The sequence below is a fragment of the Megalobrama amblycephala genome, linkage group LG4 (assembly GCF_018812025.1).
Source record: "Megalobrama amblycephala isolate DHTTF-2021 linkage group LG4, ASM1881202v1, whole genome shotgun sequence".
Lineage (NCBI taxonomy): Eukaryota > Metazoa > Chordata > Actinopteri > Cypriniformes > Xenocyprididae > Megalobrama > Megalobrama amblycephala.
The window spans coordinates 51,700,054-51,717,512 of NC_063047.1; the positions used below are offsets into that span (position 1 = coordinate 51,700,054).

The 17,459-nt window shown below is 34.4% G+C and overlaps 2 protein-coding genes across 8 annotated transcripts in view; one reads left to right on the forward strand and one right to left on the reverse strand.

Moving 5' to 3' along the window:
* The window catches only part of gpsm1b (G protein signaling modulator 1b), a 38,024-nt gene extending 31,061 nt beyond the window's left edge, over positions 1–6,963 (forward strand). The window contains 5 exon segments of the mRNA XM_048189904.1: positions 736–771; positions 773–856; positions 858–894; positions 1,380–1,585; positions 2,910–6,963. Of these exon segments, the coding sequence (XP_048045861.1) occupies positions 736–771; positions 773–856; positions 858–894; positions 1,380–1,585; positions 2,910–3,107 (561 nt within the window). The 3' untranslated portion in view covers positions 3,108–6,963.
* A 6,162-nt stretch (positions 6,964–13,125) lies between these two features.
* Positions 13,126–17,459, reverse strand: part of LOC125267874 (sterile alpha motif domain-containing protein 3-like) — a 46,032-nt gene continuing 41,698 nt past the window's right edge. For 4 of the 7 annotated variants that reach the window (XR_007184727.1, XR_007184726.1, XR_007184723.1 and 1 more), the window contains 2 exons: positions 16,628–16,786; positions 13,126–13,908 (listed from right to left, as the gene is read on the reverse strand). Coding sequence is in view for 2 of the 7 variants with exons in the window: in XM_048189905.1 (XP_048045862.1) it covers positions 13,594–13,908; positions 16,628–16,786 (474 nt within the window). In the remaining 5 variants the exon portion in view is untranslated. Of the gene's footprint in view, positions 13,909–15,487; positions 15,546–16,627; positions 16,787–17,459 lie in introns of those variants that run through there. The other 3 variants (XR_007184724.1, XM_048189906.1, XR_007184725.1) reach the window with 2 other exon arrangements.

The following is a 17,459-nucleotide window of genomic DNA, read 5'->3' on the forward strand; positions in this document are numbered from 1 at the left end:
TGTTTTTCCCTTATTTCCCCCACCTTTTACAAAAACATGAGGTTCACTCACATGCTACATTTGTATTGTAAGAGCACTGATAATAAAATGTTACATTATCTTTTAATAATGTAACAAAAAAAAAAAAAAAATAGGACTGTAAAGATTTGTTGCATTAAATAATAGTAAAATATTTACATAATGGGATTATTTATCATAGATGATAGTATCTTGACATTTATGGCAATTTAGAAAAAAAAAATGTATTACAGTAATTTTATAATATGCAGTAAAAATATTTAGTTACAACAAGTTAAACAGAAGTGAAATTAAAGAGACTTTTGGGGGTCTGAATATAATTAACTCTCATGAAAAAATATCGCAATGCAAAAAAAAATAAAAAATAAAAAAATAAATCTAAAACCTTTACTTTTTGCAAAATATAATTAAATTGTTTCTGTCTTTTAATTTTTTTGGGTGTAATATATTTATTGTTGTGTGCATGTGTTTTTTATTTTTTAATATCCATATGCTGTGTTTGGCTTGTACTAAAACGTGATTTAGGCTCTTTCCATTCATGTTGTAAAAGCGATGGATGAATGTAAAATAATAATTGTCACTTACTCTTTGTAATTGTGCACACCATGATTGTCCTCATATGTCTGATTAGTCAAGTATATGAGTAGCATCAGATGGTTTTGTAATCATAAGCGATCAGTTGTTTTACTCATGATGTTTTGACGTGTGTTTCTGCAGAAGCTGGGCCGTGACGCGTCAGATGAAGACTGCTTCTTTTGACCTGTTGAGTAAGTTTCAGAGCAGCCGTATGGATGACCAGCGCTGTCAGATGGACGAGCCGCCCAATGGAGAGGATGCAGGGAGGAGCGGACGAAAACACCCTGAACGACATGATCGGTCAGTCTCACCAGCTCTCTGACGCTCAAGATTGCCCCTATTTTGCTATTTTAAAGTTTCCAGTTTTTTGTTAAAGTTCTCCTACATTCATCCAAAGTCAAAAGCACTTTAATTTTCTCATAATATCCACTGCAGCATCAGCTCTTTTTTCACCGTGTCTGAAACGCTTCGATCAAGGATTCGGTCTCTCTAAACCCCGCCTTTCTGAGAGCTGCTCTGCTGTGATTGGTCAGAAACCAAAAGCTCATTATCATATCTGAATCTCAGCTCTTGATTCACAGTGATACGAACAGTAACGATGGTGTCGGTTTTACCGTATCAATCTCATCAAAGTGGATTTGCTTTGGCAGCAGAAAACATCTTCTCGACATGAACAACACGAACCAAACAGTGTTTGAGGGGCAAAGCAAATACATATTTTGCATCAGAATATTTTGATAATCAGTGTAAGATGATTTATCACGGGTTCTCTCTGTCGTTCTCAGACGCCAGTCTCCTCTCGTCTCCTCAAACTGAAGAGCTCTTCGATCTGATCGCCAGCTCTCAGAGTCGCCGTCTGGACGATCAGAGGGTGAGCGTCAGTAACCTGCCCGGACTCAGAATTACCCACAATAACCTGGGGCACCTGTGTGGAGAGGGCGACCCCGCGGAGCCCAGCGACGACTTCTTCAACATGCTCATCAAGTGCCAGGTGAGAGCCGAGCCGACTGAACGCGTCTGGTGTGACTTTAGTTTGGCTCTGAACCCACAGTGAACAGTGACATTATCACTGTAACTAAAACTAATTGTTAAAATAAAGCTGAAACCAAATATATATATTTGATTAAAAAAAAAAAAAAAAAATAGAAATGTTGCCTTGGCAAATAACTGACATAGAATAAGTTTAAACTGAAGTTGAAATAATAAAATTACTCAAACTAAAACTGGAGGAAAAAAATGAAAAGAAAAAAAAAGCTGAACAGAAATACTTAATACAAAACTTAATAAAAAATTACAAATGCACAAAACAAAATTATTGAATCTTAAACTAAAATTGCAATGAAAACTGAATATGTTAAATAAAAATATGAATGAATACTATAATAGTATATAATAAATAAAACAATAAAACACAAATATTATAACTAAAACTGAAAGAAAATAAAGCTAAACAGAAATACTTAAAAAAAAAAAAAACCCAATAAAAAAATACAAATGCTCAAAACAAAACGAGTAAAACTTAAACTGAAATTACAATAAAAATTGAAAATATCACAAAAAAAAAAAAATCACAAAAGGATTCAAATGTAAAAATAAAGCCAATTAAAAATATTAATAAATGCTACAATAATAATATACAAAATATAAAAATGACAAAAGTACATGACAAAATGACTAAAACTTAAATTAATTTGAAAACTTAAAATAGTATATAAATACTACAATATAACAATGACAAAAGCACATAACAAAACGACCACACCTTAAAATAATAGTAAAATGAAAATTGAAAAAGTAACTGAAATAAAATCGAACTACTAAAATGACTAAAACTGAAATAAAAATGAAGATAATTGAAATAAAAACACAAAAACTAATAAAAAAAGGCAAAATCACATTAAAAAATGGACTAAAACTAAAATGAAAATATAAAAAATCCAATTAAAAATATTAATAAATAATATATTATATAAATACAAAAAAGACAAAGCAAAATTACTTAAACCTAAATTAGAAATGCTGACTTGAAGTACTAAAATGACTAAAACAGAAATAAAACTAAACAGACATTTAAAAAAAGAAAAGAAAAATAAAATCACAAAAATTAAGTTGAAAACTAGCTTTTTTCATATTTTCATTTAAAAATATTAACACTAAAAATACAGACATCCTTTAGAAGAAAATCTAGGCAAAACAAAGTTCGTTTCGGTGATTCAAAACAGCACTGGAAAACTACGATGGTAAGTTAATGGCATCAGCGCTGGTCATTTTCTCTCCAGCTCTTTTATGCACCGTCTGTTTCTGTGTGTGTTCAGTCCTCCAGGATAGACGACCAGCGCTGCTCTCCTCCTGAAGGGGGTCCGCGCGCCCCCACCGTCCCCGACGAGGACTTCTTCAGCCTCATACAGAGGGTTCAGGCCAAACGGATGGACGAGCAGCGCGTGCATCTCCCGTCCGACGAACAGGATCCGGACGAGGCCGAGGGAGAGCCGGGAGACGCGGACTCTGGGTGAATGACCGGAGAAACGGACTCTTTCAGGAGATGAGAAGAAATGTGCACAAAGAGACGCATGAATAACACAAGTGCCATCTCAGTATACGGTGCAGGTTTACGCCTCCTGTGCTTTACAGCCAATGATCCATGATGAGAGAAACTGGGCGAATTCACTAAGAATCGGCTGCGTCTACTGATGCCGTCGTTTAGTTAGCACTCGATTAACAGAAGGAATTAACCCTTGAGATTTATTGAAAATCTAAACTCAAAAATCACCAGCCTAAATCTCTCCTCCTTGTGCTTTATCATCGAATTCATCTTGTTTTCTTTCAGTTATCACAGATTTTTGATTTCTTTTTGGAACTGATTGATCTTAGGCCTCATTAGCATTATCAAAAGTTGTGAATTTAACTTTGCAGAACTGGAATACGGCATAAAACATTTGCGAATAAAGCAGCATTTCCATCCCATGTGTTCAAGAGAACAAAATCATTACTTAAATATAAAATATCAGTACAGTAATCAATCTGGCTCTTTTTTCCTCCATCATAAATGAGACACAATAAACACTGTCATGTTCTCCAGTGTTCAGATGCTGGTGTTTGTGAGACGCTTCTGGAGGGAATTAAACCAAATCATTGTTGTGCATTGAGGGATTTATTCGGAAAATATGTCTCTAACATAGTTTATGCACGTCTTCTCATCGCCTAAAACAATGATCCGCCTCAATCGAGCGCATAGGTATTTTATGTGCATTTTTAGAATTTAGGTGCATCTCATCCAGTATTTGTTTGTTTTTTTAAAAATGCAAAATCCCAAAATTTGCATACAAAATAGGTATATGGAACTGAGCGGATGCACCTCAGTGTTTGAGATGAAAAAAGTTCACTTACTCTGATTCATGAAGCCTACGATCAGTCAGTTCCAAAAGGAAATACAAAACCTGTGCTTATTTACAGAAAACAAGTTGACAAAAAGATTGAATCCAGTATTTGGCAATAAAAGAGTATAATAATGAGAGGCCGCTCATTTTTGACCAAAGGGGGGAAAAACAACCCCCAGAAAGTACAAAAACAATTGTGGAAAGTTTGCCCACAAGAGCAAAGTCAGTAAGTTTTAGTCCAACACAATAATATTAACTAGTATTTTCATGGAAAATGAAATCCTCTCGGGGTTAAAATGACCGGATAAACAAATGCAACAAATGAACACAGTTTACACACCGCAGCTCTCGAAGTGCTAAAAAACTCTGAAACCGTCTCCATCTGATCATCAACAAACATCACACTAGTTACATATTAAACTCTACTTACCGTCTGCTTTCTGCAGCTAACAGGGAACGTTCTGGCAAGGTTCTCTCAAAACAAACGTTGAACAAACGTTCTTCCAGTAACATTAATAGAACATTCGTTCAAAGTTATCTAATATTCTCAAAACATTAACATTATTTACGCATTGTTCACGGAGTGTTTTTCCTGAAATGTTCTAGTTGGACATTCATCTAATGATTTTTAAATGTTGCTACTTGTTCGGAATGTTCAGCGAACATTCAAAAGTAACATTCACAAAATGTTTGAAGAATGATAAAATGGAATGTTCATGTTCATTTGGATGAAGGAAAGTTCCCGTAACGTTCACATAATAAAGAAAACTTACTTTTTGGAAATAATGTCATAACTTACGTTAGCAAAATGTTCTTTGAATATATATTTTGTTGGGAATTGCACAGTATTAAGCCCTGAATATACTGCTATATGCTCACAGTCGAACGCACAGCCTTACAAAGTATACTTCATTTGACACCTAAACATACACAGGCGTTTGACGCATACGCAGTTTTGAGCAATCTCTCGCCACAAGTTACATCCCATGCTGACATCTTTGTATTCTTTAATGCTAGAGTTGTACAAATTAGGGTTTCTAACCTCTTCCCACAATCGTTGTCGCTGTAGCTTGCATGTGTTCCCGTCTGTTCTGTTTATGCAGGCTTTCTTTGATTACCTTGTGAATCGACGCAACCTTGTGCATAAAGTAATTACTGCAAAAAAAATAAATAAATAAAATTAAATGCACATGTGCAACCGGTTACAAAAATCCTGTGTCATGAGAAATGGAGTCCCCCCAGAAATCAGGTCTCCTTTAGGACCCAGGCGGTAATGCCTGATCAAAAGTTGTTATCATGATGTCCTGATTAATTATAACCTATTTTAACAATGGGATCACTCGGGGTCCTAAAGGGTACTCTGATGACGAAATTTGCGTCTGTACGCTGACCCTTGCATACCCGTAAAAAGTGAAGTATGCTTTGGGCTTTAATTGTGACATGCTTTGTGAATCTGGTTGATTGTATATTAATCCTCATATTAGTGTATAAACAGACGGCGGGACAGCAGATAATGCCGTGATCCTTCAGTGAATTCGCCCTGTTGTTTCAGACCTCCAGAACAACCTCCTCATTGTCACGTGTTTCTCGTCCACTGCCTTAATTCGACCTGCAGACTCTGATTGTATTCTTTGATATTGTGTTTCCGCAGCACTCGAGCAGTATTGTTCTGGTTTGGTGTGTGTTATTGACAGTATTCCCAGTCTCTTTGACCTTCTTAATCGCAAGTGCATTTCGGTTCGGCTTTAAATGGCGTTTTCATTGAGCTGCTGACTGACATTAGGGCTGCTTACCTTCTTACCATCTCTCTCTTTGTCTCTTTTGAATTCGAGGATATTGTAACTCCACAGATGTATTTATTGAAAGTGTTGAGAAATAACTGTAAAAAAATGTGAAAAGAGTTTTTAAGTATTGTTAATTGTGGGAAAATTAAAGTATGTGAATGTTCATGTGCACAAAAGCTAATTTAAGGTCCCACTTTCGCGCTTCACTGTGGTTTGATTGAATCGACTGAAGCTGCTTTTACTTCCAAAACCAAACGAGTGATTAGTGAGTTTTCCGTAATTGGCTCAGAGTCTCTGAATTGACTTTAGTCGGTCAATATTTTAGCCATTTGCGGCAGATGATCAGCAGACTAATGTTTTAGAAGCACTAAAAGTCATTTTGAAGTATAAATCTACAGTATTTTGGAAGTAGAGCAATTTGAGCAAGTTTAATAGTTTTTTTTTTTCATGTCTTGTTTTGGAGGGAATTAAAATACTTCAAGTCAATTCACTGCCATCTTGTGGCAGGAATAAGCAAATGCCATAAAAATGTTAGATTTTTTTTTTTTTTTTACTGGAGAAAGTGTTATTCATTATGTATAATTTTTAAATATTTATGAAGTTTTAAGAATCTAAACAGCTGATTCATATTGATTAATATGTTTCTACAGATGTATGATGCTTGTAACTAAAACTAGCCCTCATTTCTAATACTCAAATGACTTGATCTTATGTGAGCAAATCAGTCAAATATTGGAAGTATGTACTAGATTCATAATGATCTGATGATGACATGATGATGTTAAATACAGAATAGTAAATTATTAAAAATATATATTTAATTTGTCATGGCTTAACAGAATATTTCCTAGTCCTGAATTATCGGTAGCACTTTATTTCACAGTCCTGCTATACATACTATGTACTTATTATTGCAATAACTGGGTAATAACTAGGTACTAACCCTGAACCTAACCTTAACCCATGTAGTTACCTTAGATTACTCAGTGCTTTCTTAGGTAAATACACTGTAAGTACACGTACTGTAAGATAAAGTGCATCCGAATGATTCCCTCCCTGTGTTATGATTTGCCTTCCATGTGCTGTAATGATGTGTGAATGGGTGTGAAAGCCACTGCCCCAATGTACATAACTGTTTTATATTTATTTTCTGTTCAATGGACATGGGAATGAATCCCTTGCTTTTAATAAAATGTTGATGAATTATATTAAGCACTCGTCTTTTTCAACTGAGAAATGTTGGTGTGGAAATACAGGACACGAGGCACTTCTCTCCTAAACACATTTTAAAAACCATCTTTAGTGTGATTACAATCCAAAGGTGAACATGCAAATGCCACAGGGAATAAAGGAACAATCATTAGTGTGTACCTAGTAGTCTAAGTGTATTTTAATATAAATACATATAGTTGTTAATACATATTATAATAACATGTCTAACACAGTAATTTGGGGACATCACTAACAATGTAAGAGAGTTCTGTAAGATATTTAATGTTTCTAAAAGAGTCTCTTCTGCTCATCAATGCTGCATTTATTTGATAAAAAATACTGTAAAAACAGTGAAATATTATTACAATTTAAAACAGGTGTTTTCTATGTGAATATATAGCAAACTGTAATTTATTCCTGTGATCAAAGCTGAATTTTCAGCATCATTACTCCAGTCTTCAGTGTCACATGATCCTTCAGAAATCATTCTGATATGATCCTACTTTTACATATAGCCTGCCTCTTTAGCACTTTTTTTAACACTCACCTTTGTGTCGTTCCAAACCCGTAAGATCATTCTGAACACAAATGAAGTTTTTTTTAATGAAATCCGAGAGGTTTCTGTACCTCTATAGAGATTCAACGCAACTGCCACTTTCAAGGTCCAGAAAAGTAGGAAAGACATCATTAAAGTACTCCATGTGACTCCAGTGGTTTAACCTCTGTTATTATTTTATGAAGTGTGCTTTGTTTGCGCAAAAAAAGAACATAATTTACCACTTTATTTACAAAAAATATTGATCTACAACGTGCATTCACAAGAGCATCGTGACACACGGGTTCTGTGTTCATGCGAGAGCTGACATTGCTGCGTGAACATGCTTTGGATAATATTATTTTGTAAATAAAGTGGTAAATTAAGTTTTTTTTGCGCAAACAAAACACACTTCATAAGGTTAAACCACTGGAGTCACATGGATTACTTTAATGATGTCTTTACTACCTTTTGGGGCTTGAAAGTGGTAGTTGCATTGAATCTCAGATTTCATTAAAAATATCTTCATTTGATTTCTGTAAATGAATGAAGGTCTTACAGGTTTGGAACGACAAATGAGTGAGCAATTAATGACAGAAATTTAATTTCTGGGTTAACTAACCATTTAAGACATTGTTGTGCCTTCTTGAGCATTACCATGCAGATTCTGCAAAGTGTACATTAGGTAAACTTATGACTGCAACTGTACATTGCAATTGTTTTGGTTAAAATATTAATTTAAGAGCTCAGTATTGAGTTTACAATTGACCTTTCACCGGAGTTTGATTGACAGGCGAACTGACCAGTCACAATGCAGATATCCTCCATTTTGCCTGACAAACCAAACCAGTTAACAGATTAATGTCAGTTTGTGCAGTTCTGATGTTCATTCATGTTAAATTCGTGCTATAACTAGAAGAGATGATCAGTTCACGTGCTGCTTGAACTGAGATGCTACACATTAAATTGCCACAAAACAGCATTTATTGTTTGAATTTCTTAAAAATGTGAAATTTGAAAGCTAAGAATATTTCATATCAAAAGTAACCTGCTCTGTCTTGTCTGTTGGTGCGTTGTCAGCAGAGATGTATAGTAACGAAATAGAACTACTTCATTACTGTACTTAAGTACTAAAAGGCGGTATCTGTACTTTACTAGAGTATTTTTTTTTCTCCTACTTCCACTTTTACTTCAGTGCATATTTTCGATGAGTTTAATACTTTTACTCCGATATTTTTTTATGTGCTGCATCGTTACTCGTTACAATTATAAAAATGTTGATGAAGCTGACGCATCAATGAGCGAATCAAGTGATTAAGAAGCTGCGCGTGCTCCCGTTCTGCCTTTTGATCAGCTAAAAAGATCAACCAAAGACGAACCAAAAAAACACTACCTTCCACCCCTTCAACTTCAAGTGATCGTGGCTGTGAGAGTGAGGAAGGAGACCAACCCTTGTCAGGGCGCATATACGAGCAGCGAGAGAGGGAGAGCGCGAGCGAGCGAGTCCCGGCCGCGCGCGCGCGCGCGCGCATTCACCGTCTTAAAACAACACGAGCGCTGTCTTGCTCTCAAATTGCTCTCCAAGTCTGGGTCTCTAGTACTTTATACATCTCTGGTTGTCAGTGTCCTCTTTGCTTTACAATGTATTTTTCACTGCTTGAGAACATGAAGTGTGGCACGAGAGCGGCATGGCTTGTCAGATGTAGCAAAAGTAACTAAGAGGGGAGGGTTTTTGCAAAAGGTCAATTGCAATTTCAAATAATTTTGGACTCGGCCGGACTCGACTCAGACTCGGATGTTAAGGACTCAGACTCAAATCCGACTCGGCCCTTTTTGGACTTGGACTTGGACTCAGACTTGATTAGTTAAGGACTTGGACTCGACTCGGACTCGACAAAGGTAGACTCGGACCCAACACTGACACAAAAGAGAGGGCACAGGCCTACAGAAAGAAATCATTTTCATTGTTATCAGATCTAGCCAGCATAGATGATTTTGTTCAGCATTTTTTAGGTGCATCCTAATATGAAAGCAGCGTGCTTCAAAGTGCCCTAAAGGGACGGGGCATTTGAAGTGTAGGACGGTTTAACCGAACATCTGAAGTAGATGTATATGTTATATCCTATTGCTTTTACTGTAAGTGGCAATAGTGCTTAATAATTATACGTTTATTTCATGTTTGATATATAGGCTGTCTTACATTAGTGTTGAAGTACAACTAATTAAACATGTTTTGAACATTTAAAGGCATTCTTTTTTACTTGAACAAATATAGCCTAGCCCTAAGAGCCCATGCACATTTTCTTTCTTCCTTGTTTTCTCGTGATCTCGCCTTATTTTTCTTCAGGCCTAAGCCATTCAACATTTTCTTCAACTTTAAATGACATGCAGAACAAGTAATTCTGAGCAAAAATGCTTACTTTCATGTATAGTTGATCTATTTAGACAAATAAGAGGTTACAAAAATTAACAATAAAAAGGTGATGGTAGAAATACTCAGGAGGAGAACAGCAAGTTCTCAACAGGGTTTGTCAGATCTGGTCCTCAAGGTCCATTTTCTGCAGAGTTTACTCCAGCCCTAATCAGTTGAGAACTCTTGGTGTAGAATTCACTGTTCTCCTCCTGAGCATCAGAAATTCATACATCTATTATAATTGTATTTTTGGTATTATAACCACTGCTCTAAACCATCAGCCATATAAACTGAAAGATGAAGGCTGTGATATTAATGTTGCCCACTAGAGGGAGCCAGGAATTAGGATTCCTAATAGGATTAGGAATCGTTTAAGTTATTAATTTCATTTCTTTCCCTTTGAATGGAAATAAATGCATTAATTGATCTAATTCATTTGTGTAACTATTGTGTACTGACAGTATAGTTTTATATAATTAATTTACTAAATTTGTGAAATACTAATCGCTATTATTTGATTGTGGAAAAATATTGACCTCATTGTTTGTGGTTCAGCTGCAGATTGGGAATCAGGCCAGAGCAGACTGCAGGTGAAATATCCAAGATTATTTTTAAAACATCAAATAATCTTTAATAATCATAATATTTTATTTCTGCATTTAAAACAACTGTTGTTGCTAGCTGTTAAGATTTTGAGATGTGTTATCTGTGAATCATTTATTTATCCTTATTTTTGTAAATTTTTTAAGTTTATTTTTATTAATGAATTGTTAATTTCGTAATGATTTATTTAACAGGCAGTGATTTCAGTTAATCTGAGAGTAGGCTATTGCTTTGAAAATAACAATAAAATAAAATCAATGGTGTGTTTTGGTGAGTTTTGACTCAACTCATTTAAGAGACACATTTCTATTGTGTTCAATGTCATGATATGTAGTATGATTTTTACTTTGCTTATTTTGAGTTTGATGAAATTGTTCTCTTACCTGTGAAAAAAAGATAACTCAGTGAAAATAGCAAATCCTAAATAATAAATTAATTAGGCTATACCTTTTATTAATGGCATTGCTATTATGTTGTGGGAAGTGGTTTATACTGAAGCTTCTGGTTCTGGAGTGAGGGAAGAAATATAAAACTAGACTGAAGACCAGATCTTAGATCGCCTACAAAAATCCAGCGCTTTACCAGAAGACCAACAACACACAGAACAGTTCTTCAGGTGAAGGAAAATCTTGCAAATGACAAAAGGAAAGTAATAAAAGTCAATTAATCTTTCCTATTTCTTTTTGTAATTAGAGAAATGTAAGTAGTGTAGTGGATCCACTTGAGTTTGATAGTCTATTATGATCACACTGTTTTCCTAAACCCAAGACATCAAAAGCTCAGAATGACACAATCCAGAATATTGCTTATAGATTATAATTACTGAATTTATTGGTCAGCTTGTTAATAATTGTGAAAATGAAATAAAATTGCAACTCTTGCACTAATCCTTAATCTTCAGGAGAAAGTGAATAAATTTTTTATTTTATTTTTTTATTATGCTTGTAAACAGTAGATGACATTAATGACATACAACTTTATATACAATACTCAATATGTATCAACAATATCTTCTATATTATCAGAACACATACTATAGCAAAGTAAAATAAAAAAGTTAACAATGATTGATAAGAAAGTTAAAGGAAAGGTAAGAAAAGTTATAAAAAACATGAGGGTAAGATATTAATTTATTGTGGCGGTGACTTACTTCGACGATGGTCTCACTGTGATTCGACATACCCCTTCTCTCATGTAAAAGTACTGTCTCCTTAGAAAAGACTCTCCTTTAGCATATTTTTTTCTTAAAATTTACATAATTTCAAATAACAAACAGGCATTAACATATTATCAATGATAGACATTAGCAATAAGATCAAGCAGCATACTGTAAAGCGATAATAATAACAAAAAACACAAACAAACAAGAAAAGTAAATTATAGATTTCATATTGCCAGTAATTTAGAGAGCTCTAAGGCACTTTAGTTGTTTTATAGGATTTAAATAAAATTTTAAAGTCATTTTTGAATGCCTCAAAACATGGAGAAACTCAACATCAACATTTGTGTAGGTAAAATTTGGCAACAATCAACACGTTATTACACAAAAAATTTATGTCTTTGTTGTCCAAAAAACACCAAATTTAACAATATGATAGTCAAAGGCAGGTATTACATTTTTGTCTCCAACCACTCATACAATCTGTCCCAAAAGGACTTAATCATACAATTATAAAAAAAGATGTTCCTGAGATTGTACACACAATCTCAAAATGTACACACATTTCTATTCAAATTACACCTTACTCTTAGAAATTTGTTACATGGATCAATGTGGTTAATTGTTTTGAAATGTGCTTCTTTCATTTTAGGTAACAAAGGAAAAGACAAGTATCTGGTTCTAACTTTGATAGTGTCAACTTTGGAAAACCTTGGAGATAGATTTTTTCTTTTATCAGGAAGAGTATAGCAGAAAAAAAAATGTTAATTAGATTTCTTAAAGCTACAGAAATAGCTTTGACAACTAAAGAATATTGTCTATATAAACAATCCATCCATCATCTTAACATATTACCATCTTCATTCATTATGTGGGAATCTATCTATCCATTAATCAGGCACACAACTGAAGTGCTTTCAATTCACTAATAGTCTCTGAAATTTGTTCCAGCAATATTTTGTTCCTTGATTGTCCATTATAACCATAAACTTTCAGAACAATCAGTGGAGTTCCTTCAATGGTCCGGGGCAGTTGTTTAAACAAAGACCTATGGCAACGCCACACTGTAAAAAATGATTTGTTGACACAACTTGACTTAGTCAAGTCATCTTGTTGCATTGACTTAGTTAAGTTTAGCCAACATTAGGTGTTAAGTTCACTCAACTTATATGTAGTTGTTGCAATAACTTGCAGTAAATTGAGCCAACATACTGTATCAATTAATGAGCACTTAGAATTTTTAGTTAAGTCAACTGAAAAACATATTGGTTGAACTTAATTTCTCATGTTTTCACAACCATGAACCAAGTCTAATTGACATAAAATAGTAATTTTTACTCAACATCATAACTTAACTATTTAAGTTTACTGGACTTCATTGCTTTGACAAGAAGTTCTAGATATCTATCTGGAACCAGATTTTTTATGAAATCAACACAACTGCAAAATCAAATCTCAGCATTTATTTTTAAACCGAGACATTGCATCAAAAACAGACAAAGAATTATCTTGCATAGATATAAAACACAAGAAAAACCCTCACACACAGCTCACACAAACATGTGCAAACTTCTATGCACAGACCCATCTTAGAGCCAAAATAGTACAAATAACTCTCCGTGTCATTATGAGACATTTTCATTGAACAAGTGTACATGAACAATTCACAATAAGCTGTGTAAAAAACTTCACATTAAACTGTTCAAAAACACTGTCTTCAATTCCCAATTGTAGAAACATGACAAGGAAATAGGAAGCAGGACAAGGTAACAACAGTCAGTTTGAAAAATTTCAAGAATACCAATGTTATACTTAAAACAAGAAGATCTAAAACAACAATGCTCTTAAACTTTAAAACAGTACAATGATTAAACAGTAAGAAGGAAGAAGGAAAAAAAGATTGTTTGTTTTCTGTCTTATCGCAGCAACTTGCTCTTCAAAGAGTGAACTCTTGCGGTGCAAGAATCTGACCCAACTCCAATAAACAGGCGCTGTATCACTTCAAAAGTGAATTTTAATTCCCTTGGGTAGTCAAGGTTCAACGCGTACACCAGGCCCATCAGGTTCAGAAAAGCATTCGGTATGTCACTCAGGTGACGCATTACCACTTCTTCTTCAATCACCAAGGCAACGTCATTGTAGAACGCTGGGAGAGGTTCCATCACATTTTCTACAACCACTAGGATTCCAATCACCACACCCTTGATCAGATCCTCTTCACGGTCACTGGGCTTTATAGAATGTAAACAAAACAAGGTACTATTACTTAAAAGCAATTACACAAATATAGTCCCCAGACCCTTGCAAATTAAAGGGTTGGTTCACTCAAAATTTCTGTCATTAATTATTCACCCTCATGTCGTTCCACACCTGTAAGACCTTCATTCATCTTTGAAACACAAATTAAGATATTTTTGATAAAATCCAATGGCTCAGTGAGGCCTGCACAGACAGCAAGACAATTAACACTTTCAAAAGACATTTACAACAGTTCATGTGAGTACATGTTCAACCTTAATTCGCAACAAGAATACTTTTTGTGCGCCAAAAAAAACAAAAACTTTATTCAACAACATCTAGCGATGGGCCTTTCAAAACACTGCTTCATGAAGCTTTGAGCTTTACGAATGTTTTGTTTTGAATCAGTGGTTCCGACCGTGTGTCAAACTGCCAAAGTCACATGAACTATTGAAATTTCGAAACGTTTCAAAACACTTATGACGTAATGACACCTCGTTTACTGAAATCACGTGACTTAGGCAGTTTGATACGCACTCTAAACCACTGATTTGAAACAAAACATTCGTAAAGCTTCGAAGCTTCATGAAGCAGTGTTGAAATCGCCCATACTAATATTGTTGAATAAAGTCATTATTTTTGGTTTTTTTTGACAAAAAAGTATTCAAGTTTTCGTCGCTTCATAACATTAAGGTTGAACCACTGTAGTCACTGAACTTTTTAAATATGTCTTTAGTATCTTTCTGGGCATCTGCACTGCAGAAAAAGCTTTTCTTACTGGTTTCTTTGTCTTGTTTCCATCCAAATTCTAAAAATTCTTAAATCAAGAAGCATTTTCTAGCAAGTAAAAACTTTTCTTGTTTTTAGAAAAAAAAAATAAATTAAGTGAGTTTTTCTTTAAAACAAGCAAAATAATCTTGATTTTCATTTGAAATAAATTTTTTTCTTAGCATTGGCATTTTTTGCTTGTTTTCAGGAAAAACCCTTATTTAATCTTGACTATTTTTTCCTGAAAACAAGACAATTTTTACTTGTCTAGAACAGTGTTTGCCAACCACGTTCCTGAAGGCATCACCTGCACATTTTGCATGTCTCCTCAATTAAACACACCTGATTAGGGTTATAAGATCATTAGTAGTGATTCAAATATCTAAAACGGGTGTGTCAGACAAAGGAGACATGCAAAATGTGCAGTTTTGGTGTGCCTCCAGGAATGTGGTTGGGAAACACTGGTCTAGAAAATACTTCTTGATTTAAGAATTTTTAGATATTTGGACTGGAAACAAGAAAAAAAATCAAGTAAGAAAAGCATTTTTTTTTTTTTTTTTTTTGCAGTGTGAAAGTGTTAATTGTGTTGCTGGCAATGCAGGCGTCACTGAGTCATCGGATTTTACAAAAAAAAAAATCATTTTGTGTTCTTAAATCAGGGGTCAACATGAGGGTGAGTAATTGATGACAGAATTTTTCTTTTTTGGGTGAATAACCTTTAAGAGATCTAATGTTCAATGTTCCCTTGTTTTGCCTTACATGTTTCAGCTTACCTCACATATCTTCATGAATTTTGAAGGAGTCCTCGCATGTACCATGGCAGGCCCAGCAATGCTGCTGTCCTCATCCGTTGGTTTGTTGTCTGTAAAATTGGATGGTTAAAGTACAACTTTTTTTGTTTATCCTTTCTCCCCCTCCCTCTGTTTTGATGCTTTTTAAAAAAATAAAAACACAAAAACATCATTTTAAATTTGCAATTTACACTTGTATAATTTTGTTAAATAAATCACCAGTGATGTGGTGCACACAGTTGTTTGTTACTTTTTGCCAGCACCAAAATAATAACATGCTCATACCACTTAAATCAGGGGTGTCTAATCCTGTCCCGGCGGGCCAATTATATTGCAGAGTCAACTCCAACTTGTTCAACACACCTCCTGGAAGTGTCGTAATCATGACACCTTGATTAGCTGGTTTAGGTGTGTTTAATTGGGGTTGAAGCAAAACTCTGCAGGATCTTGGCTCCCCAGAAGCAGGATTGGGCACCCCTGCCTTAAATTCATTGGGGTTGTAACAACACTTTAAAGGATTTAAGAGGATAAGTTACCAATGATAACTGTCATTTACTCACGATCATGCCACTCCAACACATGCAAAAATATTAATATTTTCATTCCATACAATGAAAATGAACAGTGGCTAGGCTGTTAAGCTCTATAAAGGATAAGTCAACACTATAAAAAATGCAGTAAAAGTAGTGGGTGAGTCATGTTGCCTATTTTAAAAGTTTTTTGAAGATAACTTTGTGTAATGAACTGATAATATCAGTTTTGATGTTACTATGGCATAATACAACAAAAACATCAACCTTCATTAGTTCTTATATCATGACATTTGATCAAAAGACTTACAAGAACCAATGAGTTTTGATATTTATATAGTAGCTAATACAATCAAACATTATTGTAAAGACTGAATTTTTTGTTTTGTTTTGTTTTGATCATACAAAGAGATTGTATGATTTCACAGACTTGGAATATGACACAAATTGTATAGGCCACTTTTCTGAAGTCATTGTATGAAAATATGTCACTATCACTAGTTTTATGATCCATAGAAGAAAAAAAAAAAGGTCATAGAGGTTTAGACAAACATGAAAGTGAGTAAATATTCACAATTGTCATTTGGGGGATATAAAGACTGCTTTAAAACAAATTGACTCACATCCTTATCAAGGCTCTCCAGTATTGAAGTCATTTCTGGAATGTCCTCATAACGCTTTGACCTGAATAACTGTATCAGCTTTGAGAGATGACCATCTAGGCCTTCAAAAAAGGACTTGCTCAGGTCCTTTGACACAAGCCTGGTGAATTCTTTGCTGATCTATAAAAACAAATACATTTAAAAATTTAACAAAGACAGAAGGGTCTCAGTGACAGTCTTTAACAGTACTAAATTAAAACAATGCAGGAAGTTAAAACATTTTCATTTCACTCAACTTGACTGAACTGGTCATATCATCTGAGGATATTAAAGGGTTAGTTCACCCAAAAATGAAAATTCTGTCATTAATTACTCACCCTCATGTCGTTCCACACCCGTAAGACCTTCGTTCATCTTCAGAACGCAAAATAAGATATTTTTGTTGAAATCCAATGGCTCCATGAGGCCTCCATAGCCAGCAATGACATTTCCTCTCTCAATATCTATTAATGTACAAAAAACATATTTAAATCAGTTCATGTGAGTACAGTGGATCAATATTAATATTATAAAGCGACAAGAATATTCTTGTGGCTTTATAATATTAATATTGAACCACTGTACTCACATGAACTGATTTAAATATGTTTTTTGTACATTAATGGATCAACAAAAATATCTCAATTTGCGTTTCAAAGATTAACGAAGGTCTTACAGGTGTAGAACGACATGAGGGTGAGTAATAAATGACATTATTTTCATTTTTGGGTGAACTAACCCTTTAAGTTTGCCCATACCTTCTAAAAGAACAGCACATCTTTAATAGCCCAAGATTTTCTGATCAATTTCAAAG